The sequence below is a fragment of the Scyliorhinus canicula genome, chromosome 2, assembly GCF_902713615.1.
Source record: "Scyliorhinus canicula chromosome 2, sScyCan1.1, whole genome shotgun sequence".
Taxonomy (NCBI): domain Eukaryota; kingdom Metazoa; phylum Chordata; class Chondrichthyes; order Carcharhiniformes; family Scyliorhinidae; genus Scyliorhinus; species Scyliorhinus canicula.
The window spans coordinates 94,336,045-94,357,668 of NC_052147.1; the positions used below are offsets into that span (position 1 = coordinate 94,336,045).

Below are 21,624 nucleotides of genomic sequence, written 5' to 3' on the forward strand. Positions count from 1 at the left end.
TACTTGTTTTGAAGGGGAACGGCCACGAGGGATCCCTGCACTGTCTGCCTGTTAGTTTTCTTTCCCCTGACTATAACCCAGCTACTCTTGTCCAGTACCTTGGGTGTGGCTACCTCTCTGTAACTCTCCTCGATAACCCCCTCTGCCTCCCGGATGATCCGAAGTTCATCCAGCTCCAGCTCCAGTTCCTTAACACGGTAACATTGGAGAAAGATTAATTGAAAAACATGTTGAGAAGCCAGGTTAGTAAGTTTAGTTTATGAAAAAGGGAATGTGCTTGTTCTAAAATCTCTGGTTCTAAGCACATTCTGTAATCAAACTTGAACTGTCAACAGATGACAAGTTTCATGCAGTTGACACATTCCTACCAGGCACTGTCTTGAAATTGCCCAATCTCATTTTACCCAGCACTATTTCTAGCTGTTAGAAATGTTTCGCATGCCAGTGTTTTTTGACCTAGGCGGTATTTACCAACCAACCCGCTGCGTGTTTTCATTTTTTATAAATTTATTTTATTCCAAACATATTCAAAAGTACAAAAACTTGAATCAAAAACATGATCAACACCCTCACAGTTCGTGCAAAATTTTCCTCTTTTCACCCTCTCCCCTCCTCCTCTCTCTCTCCCCCCCCTCCCCCACCGCAACTTAAACAATTTCTCAAACATGGCCCCCACTGTGTCTCAAAGCCCTCCGCTGATCCCCTCAAATCAAAACTGATCTTTTCCAGCCGGAGGAAATCGTACAGGTCCCTCAGCCAGGCGCAACTCCTGGCGGCATTGCCGATGGTCAGTCCAACAATATCTCCCACCGGGCAATGGGAGGCAAAGGCCACAACATCGGTCTTCCTCGCTCCCAATCAACTTCGGCATTTCCGATACTCCACAAATCGCCACCATTGGGTCCGGCCCGACCTATACCCCTATAATCTTCGGTTGTGTCCCGAATATCCCCTCCCAGTACCTCTCCAACTTCCACAGCCCCAGAATACATGCATGTGATTTTCTGGTCCTCGCCCACACTTCTCGCACTCGTCTGCCACCCCCTGGAAGAACCCACTCATCCTCGCCCGAGTCACATGCACCACCTTAAATTGAACCAAACTCATGGGTTGTATTTACCCAAGGTATCACCTCATTCCATAGTCCCCATCCTATCTCCCCCCAAGCTTCTCCCATTTATTCTTAATCCTCACCACCTGTGCTCCCCCAGTCGCCCAATATATCACCAATCCTGCCCTCCTCTTCCACATGCGGAAGCAGGAGCCTTTCCAATAGGGTGTACTCCGGCAGCCTGGGAGACCATCTCCATTCCTTCCACCCAAAGTCCCTCACTTGGAGAAACCTGAACTCGCTTCCTCCACTGTCTCTCGCAGCTCTTCCAGATCTTCAAACCTCTCCTCCAGGTACAAATCCCTCGCCCTCACCAACTCCAACTCCCTCCACTTCCTATATGTGCCATCCATCTCCACCGACTTAAACCCATGGTTCCCACACAACGTTGTCAGCACCAATATCCCCTGAATCCTAAAGTGCCTCCTCAACTGATTCCACACCCTAATTGTGGTTTGCACACCAGACTCACTGTGTACCTCCTCGGCACCAGCGGAAGCGAAGCTGTCACCATGACCCTCAGGCTGGACCCCCAACAGGATTCTTCCTCCATCCAAACCTGCTCTAACCCCCTCCTTCCCACCACCACCTCACCTTCTCTGCAATCGCCGATCAATAGTAATGCAGCAGGTCTGGTAGTGCCAACCTCCGTTTCTGCCTATGTAACAGGGCGGCCCCCTTTACCCTAGGTATCTTCTCGCCCATATAAACTCTAAATTCACTGTGTCCGGTTTCCGGAAAATGGCCTTCGGGATGAAGATTGGGAGGGTCTGGAATACAAACAGGAACCTCGGCAGCACATTCACTTTAACCACCTGGACCCTCCCCGCCAATGTCAGATGTAACATCTAAAATACCCCCTAATCTCCTCCACCAACATTGTCAGGTTCCATTTGTGCATTGTCGCCCATTCCCCCAGATACCTGAACATGTCCTGGCTACCCTAAATGGCAATACCCCCAGATTGGCTCCCTGATCCACCACATTCACCGGAAACACCTCACTCTTACCGACATCCAACTTAGAACCTGAGAAGGCCCCGACCTCTCCAGTATATCCATAATTCTCCCATTCCCTCCATCAGGTCTGACACGAAAAGCAACAGGTCGTCTGCGTATAGCACACCCGGTGTTTCCTATTCCCTCTCACAATCACTGCCACTCTACTGACCCCCTAAGGGCCATCGCCAAGGGCTCTATCGCCAGCGCGAACAACAATGGTGACAGCAGACACGCCTGCCTCATTCTCCTATGCAGCCCGACACTACCACATGTTTTTCAGCGGCAGAGGCGGCCCGCCAGGGGGATCTGATGATGCCGCCGTTGTCAACAGGATTTCCTGGTGACAGCACCCAATGTTCCAGGAAACCAGTGCGCTGGCGTGGAATCGGAATTTTCCGCCGGCGTAAACAGCCGGTAAATCCTGCCGGTAGTCTTAGCTGAAAACATGTCTGAAGTATCAAAAGTAGTTGGAACACGGAATTAACACTAGATGATCATCATAAAAATTATCAGCATCCACTTGTTTACTCTGATCTCCAATTAGAGACATTGAGCGCAATTTAACAGAAAGGTGTCCAAGTGTCATTTCAGGCGGGTTTGGCTGGAAGTATCTCCCTGGCTCTGTCGGCGAGTTCCACACCGTTATCTAATCACACGTAGACACTTTTTCAAATCCTGGGGAGTTTATCCCCAGGCTCGCCCACATTTAGAATTATTTTTACTGGAGAGCCAAACCCGATGGCCAGACTGGCTCCTCCGAGATCGCGATGCCATTTTGAAATAGTGCCCAATACCTAAATGAGCTTGAGTGTCTCCAATTCTTGGGAAATGCCTCCCCCAACACATATGAGCATTACCCCACATACCTCAAGTGAGGACACCTTGCAAGGGGTCACTGGGGAGGTGGTTAGATCATGGGAGACCGTTAGATCGGGGCTTTTCCCGTTAATGATATGGAGATTGGCCTTAATTGGTGATTATTGGTCTCTTGCCGTGTCTGGGCGGGATCTAGATCACACTAACAGGAGCACATCGGTTAGATCAGAAACCGATCAGCACCTGGCGTGGATTCCAATTCTGCCTGCTCTCGCCATATAGCCGGTTTGCCCGATCCGCGCAGGGTGTAACATGGCCATTAAATCATGCCAAATACCTTCTTCCTGGTCGGTGTGGGCTGGGCTGGTTTAGGGGGCTCCACGGGGATGTTGTAGCCACTTGCTTCATCCAGGGCAATTTCTTCATTAACCTAGAAGTACAAGTATTGCAATCAGTCTCTGGAGGATAGCATTGTAACGGGAGCTGAAAATCTATCGTTAGATTATAAGAAACAACTGATAAACAAATGTACCTGTTCAAATAGTACCTATCAATCAATCATAAACAAAATATTATTCTGTTGTTTAAAAAGTTGAAATAAAAACTAACGGGCAACAGTCACATGCCAATGGTGGCGCAATAAAAAACAGGGATGTGCAAGGTGCCACTATTGGAGAAGCACCAAGATCTGTGGGGAGAATGTTGTAGTACTACTGGAAAGAGGAAAGAAGTCATGGATGGATTTGAAAATAAGGAGAGGAAGTTTAAAATCTATCCCGTTACCTGTAACATTTATATGTTACCCACTTTAAGGAAAGATCTTGTAGTCATTTAGTATCTTTCACTATTGCCTCAGCGATCCAAACCCACTTCACACCCAGTGGCGTTCTATTGAAGTGTAATCACTGTTGCAAAAGAGGGAGATGTTTTGGGTACAGAATAATCCCTCAAACAGTAATGAGATAAACAACCATCTTATCTATTTTTGTTGTGATTGGTTGAGGCCAAATGTCAGTCAGAACTCAAGGAGAACTCCTTTGATTTTCTTCAAATTGTGCCATGAAATCTTTTATGATAACCGGGCTTTGGTTTCATACCAGTTGAACAGAAATCTGATAGAATCCCTACAATGCAGAAGCAGCCATTCAGCTCATGAAGTCTGCACCGATCCTTCAAAAGAGCACTCTACCCATGTCCACTCACCCACTCTGCGGTGGCATAGTGGTTTTGTCGCTGGACTAGTCATCCAGAGAGCCAGGATAATGATCTGGGGACACGTGGTTCAAATCCCACCACGGCAGGTTATAGAATTTGAAATTCAATAAAATATCTGGAATTAAAAGTGTAACGATGACCAGGAAACCATTGTCGATTGTTGTAAAATTCCATCTGATTCACTAATGTCCTTTGGGGAGCAAAATCTGCCGTCCTTACCTGGTCTGGTCTCCATGTGGTTAACTCTTAACTGGCCCCTAAAGGGCAATTAGGGATGGGTAATAAATGGTGGCACAGCCTGCGATGCCCACGAATAAAAAATAATCCACGAAGCCCTATCCCTGTAACCCCATAACCTAACCCACACATAACCTGGACATGAAGAGGCAGTTTATCATGGCCAATCCACCTAACCAGTACATCTTTTGACTCTCAGTTCTTGTTTATATTGTAGGTGGGCTTATGTGAGAAAATTTGGCATTCCAACCAAAACTCCATTCACTCTCAGTGGCAACAGAAAAATCCCAGCTGTGAATGAGAACGGAAGGTTTCAGCCTGAGCAAAGAGTGACATTACTATATGCAACAAATTAAGGAAAGTTCATTGTGATCTACTCAGGCCCCCAATTCATCTAAAAAGCCAACTTCTCAAATCATCAGTTGGCAAAACAATAGAAGTTAATTTTCTCTCCCTGGGTTTTTAAATATTATGCAGCAATTTGGAGTGTTTACAAAGGAATACATCTTCATAAATCAATTAGCTTCCAACTAAATGGCTCAGTAAACTGATCGCTATTCTGGGATTGAATTTACCCTTCCCCCGGAAGAGATGGGTGAGTGTGCAGGAGTGATGGAAGTCAACTATGTGGAAGAGGAAAATATAATTTTAAAAAGGATAAAAAGTCCCCATATGGGCAGGAAAGTTTCAACTTCCATGGTGCATCCTTCTCATTACGTTGCATTCCTCAAAGTCTGCATCTTTGCTGGACCAAACACAGACCGTATTAAAATTCCCTCTTAAAATACTGCAGATCAGACCTGTTTAAGAATTCGCTTGGTGAGCAGCTCTTCATTTTCTTCATCGCTGTCCAGCTCAGTATCTTTCCAGTCATCCACAGCTGCTGTGAGAACAGAAAGTAGAAAAGTAAACTTTTCAACACATCTGTTGCATTCTCTCTCTCTCTCACCATTAACACTGGGCGGAATTCTCTGACCCCCCGCCGGGTCGGAGAATCGCCGGCGGGCCGTGCGAATCACACCATGCCGGGACGTGATTCTCCTCAGAGCGGAGAATCGGTGCCACAGGGACCGGCGTTGTCGGCGCCGCGCCGGTCGGGGTATGCGACAACTCTCCACCCTGGGCCAACACGCTGATTCTCCGGCCCAGATGGGCTGAGGGGCCGTCACCAAAAAGTTGAGTCCCACCCATGCCGTTCTAACGTCCTCTAAGCTGGTGGGACCTCGGCGATGAAGGGTCCGGAGGCAGCCTGTGGGGTGAGGGAGGGTCTCCGTAGTGGCCTGGCCCGCAACTGGGGCCCACCGATCGGCAGGCCAGCCTCTCTGCCTCCTTTCCTCCGTGCCGGCTCCTGTAGCCCTGCGCCATTTGGTGTCGGGGCCGCGCGGGGAAGAAGGCCACTGCGCATCCGCTAGTTGGCGCCGGCCCAACTGCGCATGCACGGACCCCACGGCGCCGGGTTCAGGCCGGGATCGGCAGCGCTGTACTACCCCACTGTGGGCCGCAGAAGGGGGCCCAGGAACGGGCGCCGACGCCAGAGTAAAACACTCCCGTTTTTACACCGGCGTCGGCATTTAGCCGCCCAATGGGAGAATGGCACCCACTGTGTTTGCAAACATGTCCTCTAACACCAGTGGTGACACATTCATTAGCCCAGTGGGACAGACTCAATGACATATCATCTGGAGTGTGTTCATTTCACTGCTGACAAAATGACACAATTCAGAGAATGTCAACTTTACCATGGTATCTGTGCACTCAATTACAAATTCTGAATTACTGCAGCCTATAACTGGTATCTATTATTCCACATATAAACCACCTAAACCTCTCAATTAGATGCCAGCTTGCAACATTCTCAGATATGTGCAACATGCTATATATAAACGATCAGAACCTCCAAACCAGATTTCAGCCCTTAACACTCCCATCATTCTATTATATAAACCGCCTGAATCCCTTGGATTGATTCTAGACTAACTCCCAGGTATGCATATTCTATATATGATAAAAGCAAATTACTGCGGATGCTGGAATCTGAACCGAAAGAGAAAATGCCGGAAAACCTCAGCAGGTCTGGCAGCATCTGTAGGAAGAGAAAAGAGCTAACATTTCGAGTCCGATGACTCTTTGTCAAAATTAACAGACAAATAAAGTGGGAAATATTTATACTGTGGAGTGAGAATGAAAGATGAGTCATAGCCATAGAAACCCAGGGAAACCGGGTGCTAATGGCCACAGAAACCATGGGGAAAGAGTGGGCTAATGGCAGTAGTTGAAGGTCAGAAGGCTGTAGCGTGCCTAACTGGAAGATGAGATGTTCCTCCAGTTTGCGTTGCGCTTCACTGGAACATTGCAGCAGACCAAGAACAGATATGTGGGCATGGGAGTATGGTGTCTGCTGCAATGTTCCAGTGAAGCTCAATGCAAACTGGAGGAACAACATCTCATCTTCCGGTTAGGCACGCTACAGCGTTCCGGCCTGAACATCGAATTCAACAACTTCAGATGATCAGCTCTAACCCCACCTCAACCCATTCGTTTTCATCCCATTTCATTTTAACTGTCTTTTACCATTGCTTTATTTTGTAATATATATTTCATCCCCCCCCCCCCCCAATCTTATCCACCTTCCCTTCACCTTTCTCCTCTTTGCTTCCCCTTCCCCCACATCTACAGTTCATCCTCTGATGTTAGTTTCCCTGCTGTTTGGCCTTTCACACCTTTTGTTCTCCTTGGGGACTGTGTATAAACAGCAAACTTTGCAGCGAGGTTGCAAAGGAGATTCTGGCCTCTATCCATCACTCCCCAACCATCACTCAGATGCCAGACAACAGTAACTTGAAAGAAAAACAACCCGAGTCTTATGAAAGGTACTTATTCTCTGCATATGACTATCTTTTCCCTTCATAGATGCCGTTTTGGCCTTTTATGTATTTAAATGTTCTAATTTTATGTAAGGCTTTCAGCATTTGCTCAATATTAAATAATGATCACTTGGGCCTACCAAGTACTAATTGTTAGAAATTGAGACATGCACCAATTTCTTTTGTTTAAAAATTATTCAAAAAAAACCAAACTCTCTGAAACCCTCCCCCGTCCCTCCGTGCGACGCAACCCCCAACAGAAAGACACCCTACCCTAGTTGCCTGCACCCCCCCCACACACACACTATGGTCCCTAAAGGACAGGGCTTCAGTTCAATCTGCAGAATCAGCGACATGGTGCTAAAGAAGGAGACCCAGAACCTCACGAGCTTAGGACACGAACAGAACATGTGCACATGATTAGCTTGGCTCCTCCCACACTGCTCACACTCTACCTCCATGCCCGCAAAAAACCTGCTCACCCTGCATTTGGTCAAATGGGCCCGATGCACTACCTTCAACTGTATTAACCCTAACCTCACACATGATGATGTTGCATTCACCCTACACAGAGCCACGCACCACACACCATCCTCTAGCTCCAACCCCAACTCCTCCTACCACTTAGCCTCACCCCTTCCCTCCACAGACACTGCCTATTCCATCATAGTTCTGCCATAAATCCCCGATGTGCTCCCCTCCTCCGTCCTTGCCAGTGGCAAAATCCTCTCCAACAACGATGAAGGAGGTACCAAAGGGCATGTTGGGAAGACCTTTCATTGTTAAGTTGCGAACCTGTAGGTACCTGAAACCATCTGCCAATGAAAGCCCAAATTTCTCCGACAACACCTCCATGCTCGCAAATTGTCCCTCTAAAACCAAGTCCCTTGTCCCTTCCAACCCCATCTCCTCCCATCCCCTAAACTTGTAATCCAACCTCGCTGCCACCAACTTCAATACCTTCCTCAATTTAAAGTGCTGCTGAAATTGTCTTGATATCTTCAATGTGGAAACCACCACTGGGTTCGTTGAATATTTCTCTGGAGAAAACAGCATGAGGCCGTCACTAACACCGTTAACCCCGACCCCCTACATGACCCCGACTCTATCTGCACCCATATCCCCAAACCATCCCAGCACCTTCTCCGCATTCAGTGCCCAATAACAATACATCAGACTCAGCAATGCCAAGCCCCCTGACTGCCAGTCCCTCTGGAGGACTGTCTTCTGAATCCTAGACACTTTACCCGCCCATACATTCATACATTCCTTCCTTTTAGTTTGGAATTGAAGGTACAAATTCCCTCCTCCAAGTCTGGGAGCTAAAAATCTTTTGAGGTGTTCCTTTCCAGAGGAATTGCCGGTGTGTGACGGACCAGGTCACAGAATTGCCAGGCTGGTACGTTGGCTGGCGTTTCAAATAGTGGAGGCAGGGGAAAATATTTTCATTCATTGCATTCACCCTATCCATCTGTGTAACTATTCACCCAAGTCTCGTCAGTATATACTAGTTAAAATCTGCAAAGGGGACAAGAAGAATGCCTGGGAGCGGAAGCCTGTGGTACATACTGTAAATGAGAGTGTGAATATAAATACCTACAGAAAAATGTGTTAAGACTACCCCAAGGTCATACATCACATACAGGTTCCATTAATTTCAATCTCCCCTTTTACTGAATAACTGTTGGAAACACTATTGCCGGAAGGACATCCTCAAACGTACAGCATTGTTAAACCCCGCATGCAGTCTTCTGGATTGCAACTCAGAGGGCCACATTCAGTGCATCTTGGGCCTGCCTACTGTAGAAGGAGGGCCTCAGCAATGAGTAGGTTCCCACCATTCTCAGTACCATCTGAAGGACGTGGCATCCTTTTTCCATGCCCTTGCTCCTCCCCACTCTGTGACAAAGGGCAGCACTTCCCAAAACATGGGGAAATTAGGCTAATGAGAATGAGTGATGTTCAGCTCCCATCTGGAACTGGAGTAATATCAAGCAATCGGGGGCTCAATCTGGCAGGTTCGCTCAGCAAATCTGCCAATCCGCCCAAACGCAGCAAACCATTGGCTGACCGTGAAAGCCAAAGACCCCATAACAGGCAGGGCCATTCCCCCTCAGCCATAGGCTTCACCAGTAACCAGAAAGAATTGCACATTGTATGCTAAAATGAGCTAAATCAACACCTAACCAAGACTGTTTCTAGTGCAAGTAGTCAACCTGAATGCACCACTGTCCTCCAACAACAAGCACTGTGTGATCAAAACATACAAAGCTGTTATAAATGATGTAAACATACAGTTAAAGATACAATGGCTTCATAACTAAATCAGTGAATGTTCTTTTATTTAAAACTAAATAAAGAAATCATGCAGATTGTAGCTTTCCAGTTGGCTTTGTAACTTTGAGCTTCCTGCTTGTGACTTTACTGCAATGCAAGCCCAAGGTCCAATTTCCAGTTATTGCTGGATTAGTCGAGCTCAATCAGAAGTAGAGGGTGAGGCACAGGTAGTGGTGTGAGAAGCAACTGACAAACAGTAACATGAATTATTTTCAATTACACACTGAGAATTGCACATTGTATGATTGAATAGCTCAGTGTTTGGATTCACAAAGGTTTAGAGCCTCTTAAGCACAATGGAAAATTGGAAAAACAAGGGGAGAAAATATTTTGTTTCTGCACCACTAATATTTCACTGGCCTTCACTGTCAATGTGTTAAAAGTTTGCATTGTCACACCTATTGAATACCATTATGGGAACACCATCACTGCATTGCAGATATAAACAGCATTGCCAGAAGCACATTCAGATTTTTTTTTTTTTTAAATCCAGACATGCACTGGGCTCATCCAAAACGATCTGCACTCACCAGCATTTGGGTCCTCTCCTTTCAATGTGGCCAGTCTCTTAGATATCTTTAATACTTGCTCCTTATGTAAATTGTCCTGCTTCAGCTCAGCTGTCGCCTGGTGCAGCAGATTACTTTTCTCTTCCTCCAAGCGTTTGGTGTTATCGTCAGTGTCACTGTTGAAATTACGCGGATCGATTCCTTTATTCAGGTCATTCATTGGACCATCTATACTCAACACACAAAATGTTGTGCTTTGTTATGCGTTGCTTAGTGATATTGCGAGGTGAATTGGCCCATGTATCGCCTGTTCCTTTCAGTCAACACAGTCACCACATAAGGCTTGAAAATGGGGTCCAAGAGGTGCATGCACACTTCCAATGCAATGTCCATTACTATTTGCCTCAAATACCCTATGTGGCTCCATGTTCCTTTGGGTGACAAACTTTCTCCTGAATTACTTATTGGTTTTATTAATGATCGCCGAATATATATATTGGCCCTCTATTTTTTAAATTAAAGAACAGAGCTTCACAAAGCACAAAATAAAGGTACAGACCAGAGTGGAAGAAAGATCTTTTATACAACTTGCCTTCAATGCCAGAGCCGCATTTTTGGTCTATGGCTGCTTCTTCCGACATTTGTTTGAAGAGGTCATTGACTTGTTCCGTTTGAGTCCTGTTATCAGGAGCTTGATAATTCTACAGCAGAAAAACAAGGTTCAGCTCATCTTGTAACACACCTTTGCAGAAAGACCCCCCACCCTAGTTGCGTACGCACGCACGCACGCACACACACGCACACACTATGGTCCCTAAAGGACAGGGCTTCAGTTCAATCTGTAGAATCGGCGACATGGTGCTAAAGGAGACCCAGAACCACACGAGCTTAGGACACGAGAACAGAGAACCCTAAAGTGTATCATGGAGTTCACCTGACCCACAACTTTTACTAGATTGTGGTATGGGGAGCACACGGCCCACTCTACAGGTGTGGTACGCAGAAATGGAAAAGTTTTTTTAAAAGCAAAACAATGTTTATTCTATGAACTCAAGTTAACCTCTTTAAAAACATACAGTGAACATCTTAGCAACCATTAATTCAAATACAACCCCCCAAGACTACAACACTAAGTAAACCTTTAACCTTTCCGTTTTAAAGAAATGAAAAAATGAAAATTGCTTATTGTCACAAGTAGGCTTCAAATGAAGTTACTGTGAAAAGCCCCTAGTCGCCACATTCCGGCACCTGTTCGGGGAGGCTGGTACGGGACTTAAAATACGCCTTAAAAACAAAACCTTTATCAGAAGCACACAAGGTTAAAGTCACTACTGTTATTAGTTTTAAATCACCAAGATCGATTTACAGTCTTTAGATTACAGAGAGGGATTCATACACCTTCTGGCTGTGACTGCAGCTATCCAGCTCTGAAAACAAAACTAAAACACACCCTGCAGCCTGCTCAAAAACAAAAGTAAAAAGCTGACAGACAGCCCAGCTCCACCCACTCTGACATCACTGCAGTAGTAAACACCCATATCTTAAAGGTCCTCTCACTACAGATATTTATATACATACCCAGTTATAAACACCCATTTCTTAAAGGTACTCCCACATGACAGTAACTGAACTAGTGATGTGGTCGGCTACGCCTTCACATCCGGGAAAGAGGTCAAAACTAGTCCGGAATGCTGGGATGAAAGTTTCATTATGATTTATGGCTATATGGGTTTGAATTGAAAATGACCAGGCATTCTAATCCAGTTCTTGGAGTATGACTGTACAAATCAGCATTAATTTAATAAACCAAGAGAGACCATTGTCTAACTGTAGTGGGAAATGGGTAAATTAGCACAATTAAGCAGGAGGGGATCACTTAGGTCATAGATAATAATAATAATTAATAATCTTTATTATTGTCACAAGTAGGCTTATGTTAATACTGCAATTAAGTTACAGTGAAAATCCCCTGGTCACCACACTCCGGAACCTGTTTGGGTACACAGAGGGAGAATTCAGAATGTCTAATTTACCTATCAAGCACGTCTTTCAGGACTTGTGGGAGGAAACCGGAGCACCCAGAGGAAACCCATGCAGACATGGGGAGAAGGTGCAGACTCCACACAGACAGTGGCCCAAGCCAGGAATCGAACCAGAGTCCCTGGAGCTGTGAAGTAACAGTGCTAACCACTAAGATACTAATCCGGCACAACAGGTGGTGTTTTCCTCTGCTTCCAAATACGCCTGATCTACAAACGTGATGCTTCAGTGCAAATTGCAATATACTGCCAAAAAGAGCAATATATAGCTGAACTTCATTCTAAGTGGTATAACAAAGGATCTCTCTCAAAACTTTGTCACTGGAAGCAAGGTCATACTTAGGAGTAGCCAGGTTGAGGAAGGCTCGCTGCAAGTGATAAATCCTGATACATAGAAGTGCCTGGCCTTAGGCTTAATTCTTATCACAGCTGACATGTAAAAAGGACAAACTTCTCACAATGTCCCTCAAAGTGAACAAGGAAGTTGTTGGATTTCGCCTCAACCATGTTATTCATGATTGAAGACAGACACATAAACAATTTAAGTAACTAAGTATCATGGGAGTCTCTGGTTCTTGAATGGGTTAAGAACATTGTTTTGGGAAATTCACTTTTCTGTATTAATATTTACTAAACCGAAGCAAATATATGAACAGATTCAAAGCTCTTCATGTGACTCAATGCCTCAGAACATTGACCACTCTTCACAGGTAACAGGAGAAGGTTAAAGAGTAAATTCCTAGCATGTGCAGAGCCAAGCCGTTCACAGTCAGGGTATTAGTGAAGTTCAGGTTCAAGATCAGGGCCCAGTCAGTGACTTTCCAACAAATAGACTTAAATTTGGTCATTCAATGAGACCCTGGGGGACCGCCAGGAACCATATGGGATCCTCTCCATCCTGCATTGCATTTCCTGCTACTCTGGTATGCAAATCTTCAGAAATAGATCAAAGACAGCAGCATTCATGGAAAATTCACGATGTTAAGCCTAGTTCATTCATTTTTTCACTTTTTTCCATTTGTTTTCTGTCAAAATGTAGGCTTAGTTGTGTCTTTAGGCCAGGTACAAAACAAAACAAGCTGATAATCTGCATTTTCAGAACTGTACAAAGAAAGACTAGGTCCTTACAGGTTTGGGGGCCTGTGAAGGTGGTGTCTGGCCCTTTAACTGGGCTAACCTGTCCTCCATCTCCACCGTGGAAGGTATGGGTCGCAGGGGGTCCTTCTTCAGTGCTGCTAGTCGCAATTCAATCTCCCCCTGAGATGGTATAGATTCTGCAACATAAAAGAAAAGGTCTAACCAGGATGTAATCCACCCTATCCCCTGTCTAAGGTTGTAAATGTATTTTGACAATCCAACTAGGAACCAGCCCTGATAGATAAACCTTGGACCAACCGTAAGTTTTCATGTCATGACAACATTCCATATTGTTTCTCCAAATTGGTATTCTTGAATCTTGCACTCGGATTGGGGAAAAGAAAATACTTTTCAAGGCACTGTCAACAAACAGTCTATCTCAAGAATGGCACCAGGGCAATTTCCATTTCAACAGAGGGAATTTTAGGGTGATTTGCTGGTGTCATAACAGTGACTACACTTCAAAATGACTTCATTGCCTTTGGGACAACTCAAGAGCACAAAAGGTGTTATATAAAAGCAAGTTTGTTCCTTCTGATTTGATAGAGGCATTTAAAATCTCAAGGTGATTTGCTTCAACACACAAAATCTGTTGCACGCTGCTCTACCTGCAGCCTTAACCCCAATATTGGAACTGAATAAAATCTTTGATTGAATCAGTGTGTCACTATCATTTTCCACCTGAAGCATCTTTGAGGTTTCTCTGTGAGATTAATACTCTATTGAGGACAATTATTTATTGTGAACAGGCAGGCACCCTTGAGAATTAAACAGACACCACCCCAAAATACTGTCTTCCAGCCCTCAGGGACGAGGATAAGATCCTATTAATCTTGGGTTTATTTTGAGATCAACTCCCTGAGGTGAAAGGACAGTTTGCAATTTGCTGCTCTTTATAGCTTCAAGCACAACATTCCTCAATTTTGTTTTGAAACAACAAACAGACTAGAATCAAACATCTCCCTAATGTCACACAGAAAATTCTGTTTGGAAAGTTGTTTCTCAGTCTGTCCGACTGAGGTTTTCTTACATGGACTATACTGCACCTGATATAAAGCGGTTAACAGAAAACCAACTCAAAAAGGCAGAGAAACCGCTCAAAAAGGTAATGTTAGATAACTAAATTTAATCACTATAGAATCACGGAAAGAATCGACTTGGCTCATCATGTTGTGCTGATTCTTTGAAAGACTTGTTCAATTAGTCTCACATCCCTGCTCGTCCCCCAAAACCACTGTAAAAGTGTTCCCTTTAAGTATTCATACAATTCCCATTTGAAAATTATTATTGAGTCTGCTCCCAGCCTTTCAAGCATTGTAATCAGGGTCATAATAACTTCTGTTACTTTAGCAAATTACCTTAAATCTGTTTAAATCCTCTGGTTACCTACCCTTCTGACACTGGAAACAATTCCTCCTTATTTACTTTCTCAAATCCCTTCATGTCGCTACGAACCACAGTTCACAAACACCTACTGTGTTCTCCAAATCAGCATGTGTAAAACCTTGAAAGATCCACCAGTTCCAAAATGACATTCCAGGTTTGTTCACTTGTGCCCCTGTTGAGGACAGTGTTTTGTGAGCTGTTTTTCAAAAAATGTTAGCCTAATTATATTCCTTGTAAAATGTTATGATTTGTAAGTTTACAATTTGGATAGACATGGTTTCTATTCCTCCAGGCTTTTGATTCCTTATCCCTTCTGGTGGGATCTTATCTTGACAGTGTGTTCCAAGATGCCCAATACAGAGTAGGGAAAGATGACAAGCAAAAATCAGGGAGAGCGACTCTTGTGGGTCACAAGTCTCTGCTAAAGTATCCCTCTCTTACTACCCTCATCAACATTGTTAAAATGGCATTGCACACTCACACAAAAAGGTTTGAATCATACAGCACCTCACCTATTTGCTGAATACACAATCAATTCCTTTGAAGTGTAAGGAAATTGCAATCTTTTGATCCAGAGGTGAGGATGCACCACGCTTTGGGTTCTACAAAATACTGCATGCTTATCAAGATATCCAGAGTTTCTCTTGACTTCCAAAATATGCAATTAAATAATCCCAATAATTATCAATGGCACTTACTTGGTTTGGTTTCTCCCTTCAGCTTCTCCAGTCGTTCAGCAATGGCTCGGTCTTCTTTGGATAGACCTCTGTACTTTGAGGTTACGCTTGGTGCCTGACTGGTCACTTTGTGGGCTGCAGTTTGGTCCTGCTGTTTAGCCTCGAGAGCAGCCACTCGCCTAGATCAAAGGCCCAGAGAAAAGCTTCACAGGTTTATCATAAGAGAAATCGGCTGTAGAGTTTTTATTTGTTCAAGGGCACGTAACCCATTCATGAAAAGCTCAGGTTTATCAACAATTAGTAACAAAGAACTAATACTTGACTTGACGTTTTTGGCATCAGTGCTGTTACAATGTTCCTCTGGCACTTGGGCTTAACTAAGTAGTATTCAGCACAGAGTCTCACTCTATGCAGATGATCTGCTCCTCTACATCTCGGACCCACAAAGCAGCATGGACGGAATCATTGCGCTCCTGAAAGAGTTTGGAGCCTTCTCGGGCTACAAAATCAACATGAGCAAAAGCGAGATCTTCCCAGTACACCAGCAAAGGGGGGGGGGGCAGCACTAAAGGGGCTGCCGTTCAAACAAGCCCGACATAAATTCCGCTACCTGGGGATCCAAATAGCCCATGACTGGAAAGGGATCCACAAATGGAACCTCACCAGCCTGGCGGAGGAAGTAAAAAAGGACCTGCAAAGATGGAACACACTCCCACTCTCCCTCGCGGGGAGAGTCCAGACGATCAAAATGAACGTATTGCCCAGGTTCCTCTTCCTGTTTAGATCCATTCCGATCTACATCCCCAAGGCCTTCTTCAAAGCGCTGGACAAACTTATCATGGCGTTCGTATGGGGGGGGGGGGGGGGGGGTAAAAATGCTAGGATCCCAAAGAAGGTCCTACAGAAAACAAAATCCAGGGGGGGCTAGCCCTCCTGAATCTACAATTCTACCACTGGGCGGCAACAGCCGAGCGAGTAAGGGGATGGATCCAGGAGCCAGAAGCCGAGTGAGTGCATGCGGAGGAGGCCTCCTGCATGGCGACCTCCCTCCGGGCCCTCGCCACGGCAGCACTCCCATCCCCACCCAAAAAACACTCCAGCAGCCCAGTGGTGACAGCCACCCTCCAATCCTGGAACCAACTGCGGCAGCAATTTGGCCTGAACAAAATGTCGGACAAGGCTCCCATCTGCAACAACCATAGGTTCAAACCAGCACTGACTGACGCCACCTTCAAAAGGTGGTGGCAGGACGGGGGGACACTGACAGTCAGGGACCTATACACGGACGACAGGATCGCAACACTGGACGAACTGACAGAGAAATTTCGGCTAGCTGGGGGGAACGAGCTACGGTACCTGCAGCTCAAAAACTTCCTACGAAAGGAGACAAGGACGTACCCACAACCGCCACGACAGACACTACTGGAAGACCTACTGGACGCAAGTATCCTAGAGAAAGGGAACTGTAGCGACATGTATGACCGACTGGTAGAAAGGGACGACACCGTACTGGACGCAACAAGAAGGAAATGGGAGGACGACTTGGGGATGGAGATAGGGTGGGGACTCTGAAGCGAAGCACTGCATAGGGTCAACTCCACCTCCACGTGGCAAGGCTCAGCCTGACGCAACTAAAAGTGGTACATGGAGCCCACTTAACGAGAAACCGTATGAGTAGGTTCTTCCCGGAGGTGGAGGACAGATGTGAACGGTGCCAAAGAGGCCCAGCCAACCACGCCCACATGTTCTGGTCTTGCCCCAGACTTGTGGAGTACTGGACAGCCTTCTTCGAGGCTATGTCCAAAGTGGTGGGGGTGAGGGTGGAGCCATGCCCGATAGTGGCGGTCTTCGGGGTTTCAGACCAGCCAGATCTATTCCTGGGGAGGAGGGCGGACGCCCTTGCCTTTGCCTCCCTGATCGCCCGCCGTAGAATCCTGTTTGGCTGTCGGTCAGCAGCACCGCCCAAAGCTGCAGACTGGCTGTCCGACCTCTCGGAATCTCTCCAAATGGAGAAAATCAAATTCGCCATCCGAGGGTCGGACGACGGCTTCCACAGAACGTGGGAGCCATTCATGCAACTGTTCCGGGACCTGTTTGTGGCCAACGTACAAGAGGAAGAATAGTCGGGGGAAGGTAGCCGGGGGGGGGGGGGGGGGGGGGGGGGGGGGGGGGGGGGGGGGGGCTACGGGGAGTTTGATGGCTAGCTAAGGCCCAAAACCAAACTAAATAAATGCTAATAAACATGTGCCTCGGCCATATTGGGGAATGTAAAATATGTATGCCGGCTAAAGGGGGGAGGCCACAGTTATTATTACGAAGATGCTTACCTGTAAATATATATGTTAATTTTTGCGTGTTCTTTTTTTTCTCTCTCTCTAACAATTTGTAATTTGTTCAATATAAAACATGAAAACTGAATAAAAAACATTTATAAAAAAAAAACTAAGTAGTATTCTCTACAAAGTAGGAGAATTGCTAATACCTCTGATTTATGCTCAGTAAATGTGCAAGAACAGTTCTAAGGCCAGCTGTACAGTTTAATGGCAGGAAAAGTGAAGAAAGGATAATAGGGTAATGAAATTGACAGATGGACCAAGCTTTGAGCTTTCAAAGATAAATGAACAATGTTCAGCAACCCACATTGGGTAAACGTATCGCTTATAGCACAAACTGGGAAAGGTGACTTTAATTGTGAAGATACCATCATGGTCTCAGTATTCTTGAGCTCAGTGGCATGAGGAAGCCTACACAGTTTTTACTTCCAATTGTTATCCAATGATCTTGATGAATAGTTTACTTACGAGAATATATGAGGACAAGATTGTGCTCAGTTATGATGCCACCCATAGTCAAACTGCCTGCCAGACTCACCATCTGCTCATGTAGAAAGATTGGACAGAACTGTCACCATTAGTGGAACCGAACATCAGCAGGGATCATCATCACTTTCAGGAGAGAATGGAGATAGAAGGTTCTTTCTTTGGGTCTCCTAAACCAAGCACGTATCTATTGGTACCTTTGCAAAAGTGATTCATTATGGTATCAGCAGATACCTTGGCATGTGGAAAGATCAAAGAACCCTGCTGTCAGTGGACTATCTGTTTAACCACTGAACCCATATTGTATGAGCTTTTCTGTTCAGAGGATAGAATGGATGCGATGAGCAGAGAATTTTTTTTGTGATGAGCAGAGATAAGATGAGATTTTGATAAGAGTAGGTAGGGAGAAACTAATTCCACCGGTAGGAGGATCACTAACCAGAGGACATAGAAGTAAAATAATTAGCAAAAAGCCAGGGAGTTGGGTGGGAGGATCAAGAGAATGTTTTAGAATCAATCATCGCTTATTGTCATAAGTAGGCTTCAATTAAGTTACTGTGAAAAACATTTTTTACATAATTGAGTTTTTGTGAATTGGAATGCACTGCCTGAAAGGATGTGATGGAAGCAGATCCAATAGCAACTTTCAAAAGGGAACTGGACATATAGTATAAAAGGAAAACTTTGTAATGTTTGTAATGTTATTGAGAGCAGTGGAGTGGGATTAATTGCTAGTTATTTCAGTGAGCTGATTCAGGGATGGTGGGCTGAATAGCCTCCTTCTCTGGATTCTGTGGCTAGCTATGGAGGAAGACCAAGAAAAGGAAAAAAAGAAAAATAGTAAACTTGTACTACTTGTTTTTTTTTTCATATTTACAGGATGTGGGCTTTGCTGGCTTGGCCAGCATTTATTGCCCATTCCTAATTGCCCTTCAGAAGGTGGTGGTGAGCAGCCTTCTTGAAGTTATGCAGGCCATGTGGTGTAGGGAGGGAGTTCCAAGGTTTTGACCCAGCAACAGTGAAAGAACAGCGATATGTTTCCAAGTTAGGATGGTGAATTATCTGGGGGGGGGGGGGGGGGGGGGGGGGGAAGAAGAGAGAGAGAGAGAGAGAGAGAGCGAGGAGAGAGAGAGCGAGAGAGAGAGCGAGAGAGAGAGCAAGAGAGAGAGCGAGAGAGAGAGCGAGAGAGAGAGCGAGCGAGAGAGCGAGAGAGAGGGAGCGAGAGAGAGAGAGAGGAGAGCTTCCAGGTGGTGGCATTCCCAGGTATCTACTACCCTTGTCCTTGTAGATGACAGTGGTTGTGCATACAGAAGGTGCTGCCTGAAGAGCCTTGGTGAGTTCCAGTGCATCTTGCAGATGGTACACACGGCTGCCACTGTGTGTCGGTGGTGGACGGAGAGCATGTTTGTAGAAAGGATGCCAATCAAGCGGGCTGCTTTGCTCTGGATGGTGTTGAGCTTCTCAAGTGATGTTGGAGCTGCACTCATCCAGGAAAGTTGGGAGTATTTCATCACACTCCTGACTTATGCCTTGTTGGTGATGAACAGGCTTTGGGGAGTCAGGAGTTAGTCACCACAGGATTCCTAGCCTCTAACTTGCTCTTGTAGCCAGAGAATTTGTGTGACTAGTCCAGTTCAGTTTCTGGTCAATGGTAACCCCCAGGATATTGATATTGATAATTCACTGATGGCAATGCCATTGAATGTCAAGGAGTGACGGTTTGATTCTCTCTTATTGGAGATGGTCATTGCCTGGCACTTGTGTGGCACGAATGTTACTTGCCACTTGTCAGCCCACTTGTCCAGGTCTTGCTATATTTTGACATGGACTGCTTCAGTGAGTGAGGAGTCGCAAATGGCGCTGAACATTGTTTAATCATTAGCAAACATCCACATCTGACCTTATGTTGGAAGGAAGGTAATTAATGAAGCAGCTGAAGATGGTTGGATCTAGGATAATAACCCTGAAGAACCCCTGCAGTGATGTCCTGGGACTGAGATGATTGACCTCCAACAACCACAACCATCTTCCTTTGTGCTATGTATGACTCCAACCAGTGGAGAGTTGCACACTGTCTCCTGAGATTTTCATCCTTAATCCCACATGTCGCTGAGTTTCAACACCATTACGGAGAAGCAGCAAGGGAAGATTGGCTGTTGTCCCACAGGGTGGAAGGGAGAAACCACTGGTGCTAAATTGAGACATTTACATGTGCTCACACTTTGTCCATTTCCAACCTGAGGGGCTGTACCATTCTCATCGCAGTTACCCTGTTGCTCATGTTACTAATATAAACAGGATCCAGCTGAAGGCTGAAACTACAAAGCAAAATAAGTCGGTTGATGCTGTCAGGTCTGCTGAGATTGTTCAACATCTTCTGTTTTTGTTGCAGATTCAAGCATCTGTAGTAATTTGCTTTTATCCTGGTGTTGGGGAAATTGTCCTGCTACCTGATGTTGGAAATAGGTCTCAACATGAGACTGAATGCGTCTAGTTGTTTTATGTGATGCTAGCAGATTGTCCAAAGATGGGCGGCACGGTAGCACAGTGGTTAGCACTGTTGCTTCATGGCGCCAAAGACCCAGGTTCAATTCCCGCTTGGGTCTCTGTCTGTGTGGTGTCTACACGTTCTCCCGTGTCTGCGTGGGTTTCCTCCGGGTGCTCCGGTTTCCTCCCACAAGTCCCGAAAGACGTGCTGCTTAATGAATTGAACATTCTGAATTATCCCTCTGTGTACCCAAACAGGCGCTGGAATGTGGCGACTCGGGGCTTTTCACAGCAACTTCATTGCACTGTTAATGTAAGCCTACTTGTGACAATCAAGATTATTATTAAGTCTCACACCCATAAAGAATCGTGACCCGTATTCGCTGTCAAATTATTTTCTAATTCGTAGTTCCTTTTACCTAGCTTTTATCCATATCCCTGTTAATTGTTCAGTGGTAATGGATGAGTTGTGGACCCCAGCAAGGTGTGAATGCTGAAATTTTGAGAGTTTTACACAGTCCCACAAGGTATATCCCATCACTTCTCGCTGTCTTTGCTTTACATCATGTGTATAATTTATTTCAATAAGATAGATTTTCTTTAATTAGAAAATGTGTTTCTTTTAGTGCTTCAGAAAGTTGGCTCGTTTCTCTCAAAAATCTAACTAATAATTAATTATCTTTGGGTTTTATCCTTTGCCACTTTTTAACATTCTTGACTTCAATGTATTTTCTTGAATTCTGTTCAATTCCCTTTTCTTCCCATGTACTGAATGATCTGTTGAGCTGCTTGCAGAAAAATACTTTTCACTGTACCTCGGTACACGTGACAATAAACAAATCCATTGTCTCCTTTGATCTCTCTATTTCTAAAGCCACCTTCAGGAAACTGATTTGTCAGTATTTACTGCTCAACCACTCTTAAGTCTCGGGACGGCACTATGGCACAGCGGTTAGCACTGCTGCCTCACAGCTCCAGGGACCCGGGTT

The 21,624-nt window shown here is 45.3% G+C and overlaps 1 protein-coding gene across 2 annotated transcripts in view; it reads right to left on the reverse strand.

Annotated features, from left to right (window-relative positions):
• The window catches only part of zfyve19 (zinc finger, FYVE domain containing 19), a 40,221-nt gene that overhangs the window by 14,923 nt on the left and 3,674 nt on the right, over nt 1–21,624 (reverse strand). Inside the window, exons 4-9 of one of the 2 annotated variants that reach the window (XM_038783396.1) lie at nt 15,351–15,508; nt 13,258–13,403; nt 10,683–10,791; nt 10,112–10,318; nt 5,181–5,260; nt 3,266–3,358 (exon numbers count right to left, since the gene is read on the reverse strand). In XM_038783396.1, coding sequence (XP_038639324.1) covers nt 3,266–3,358; nt 5,181–5,260; nt 10,112–10,318; nt 10,683–10,791; nt 13,258–13,403; nt 15,351–15,508 — 793 coding nt within the window. Of the gene's footprint in view, nt 1–3,265; nt 3,359–5,180; nt 5,264–10,111; nt 10,319–10,682; nt 10,792–13,257; nt 13,404–15,350; nt 15,509–21,624 lie in introns of both variants that reach the window. The other variant, XM_038783388.1, reaches the window with a different exon arrangement.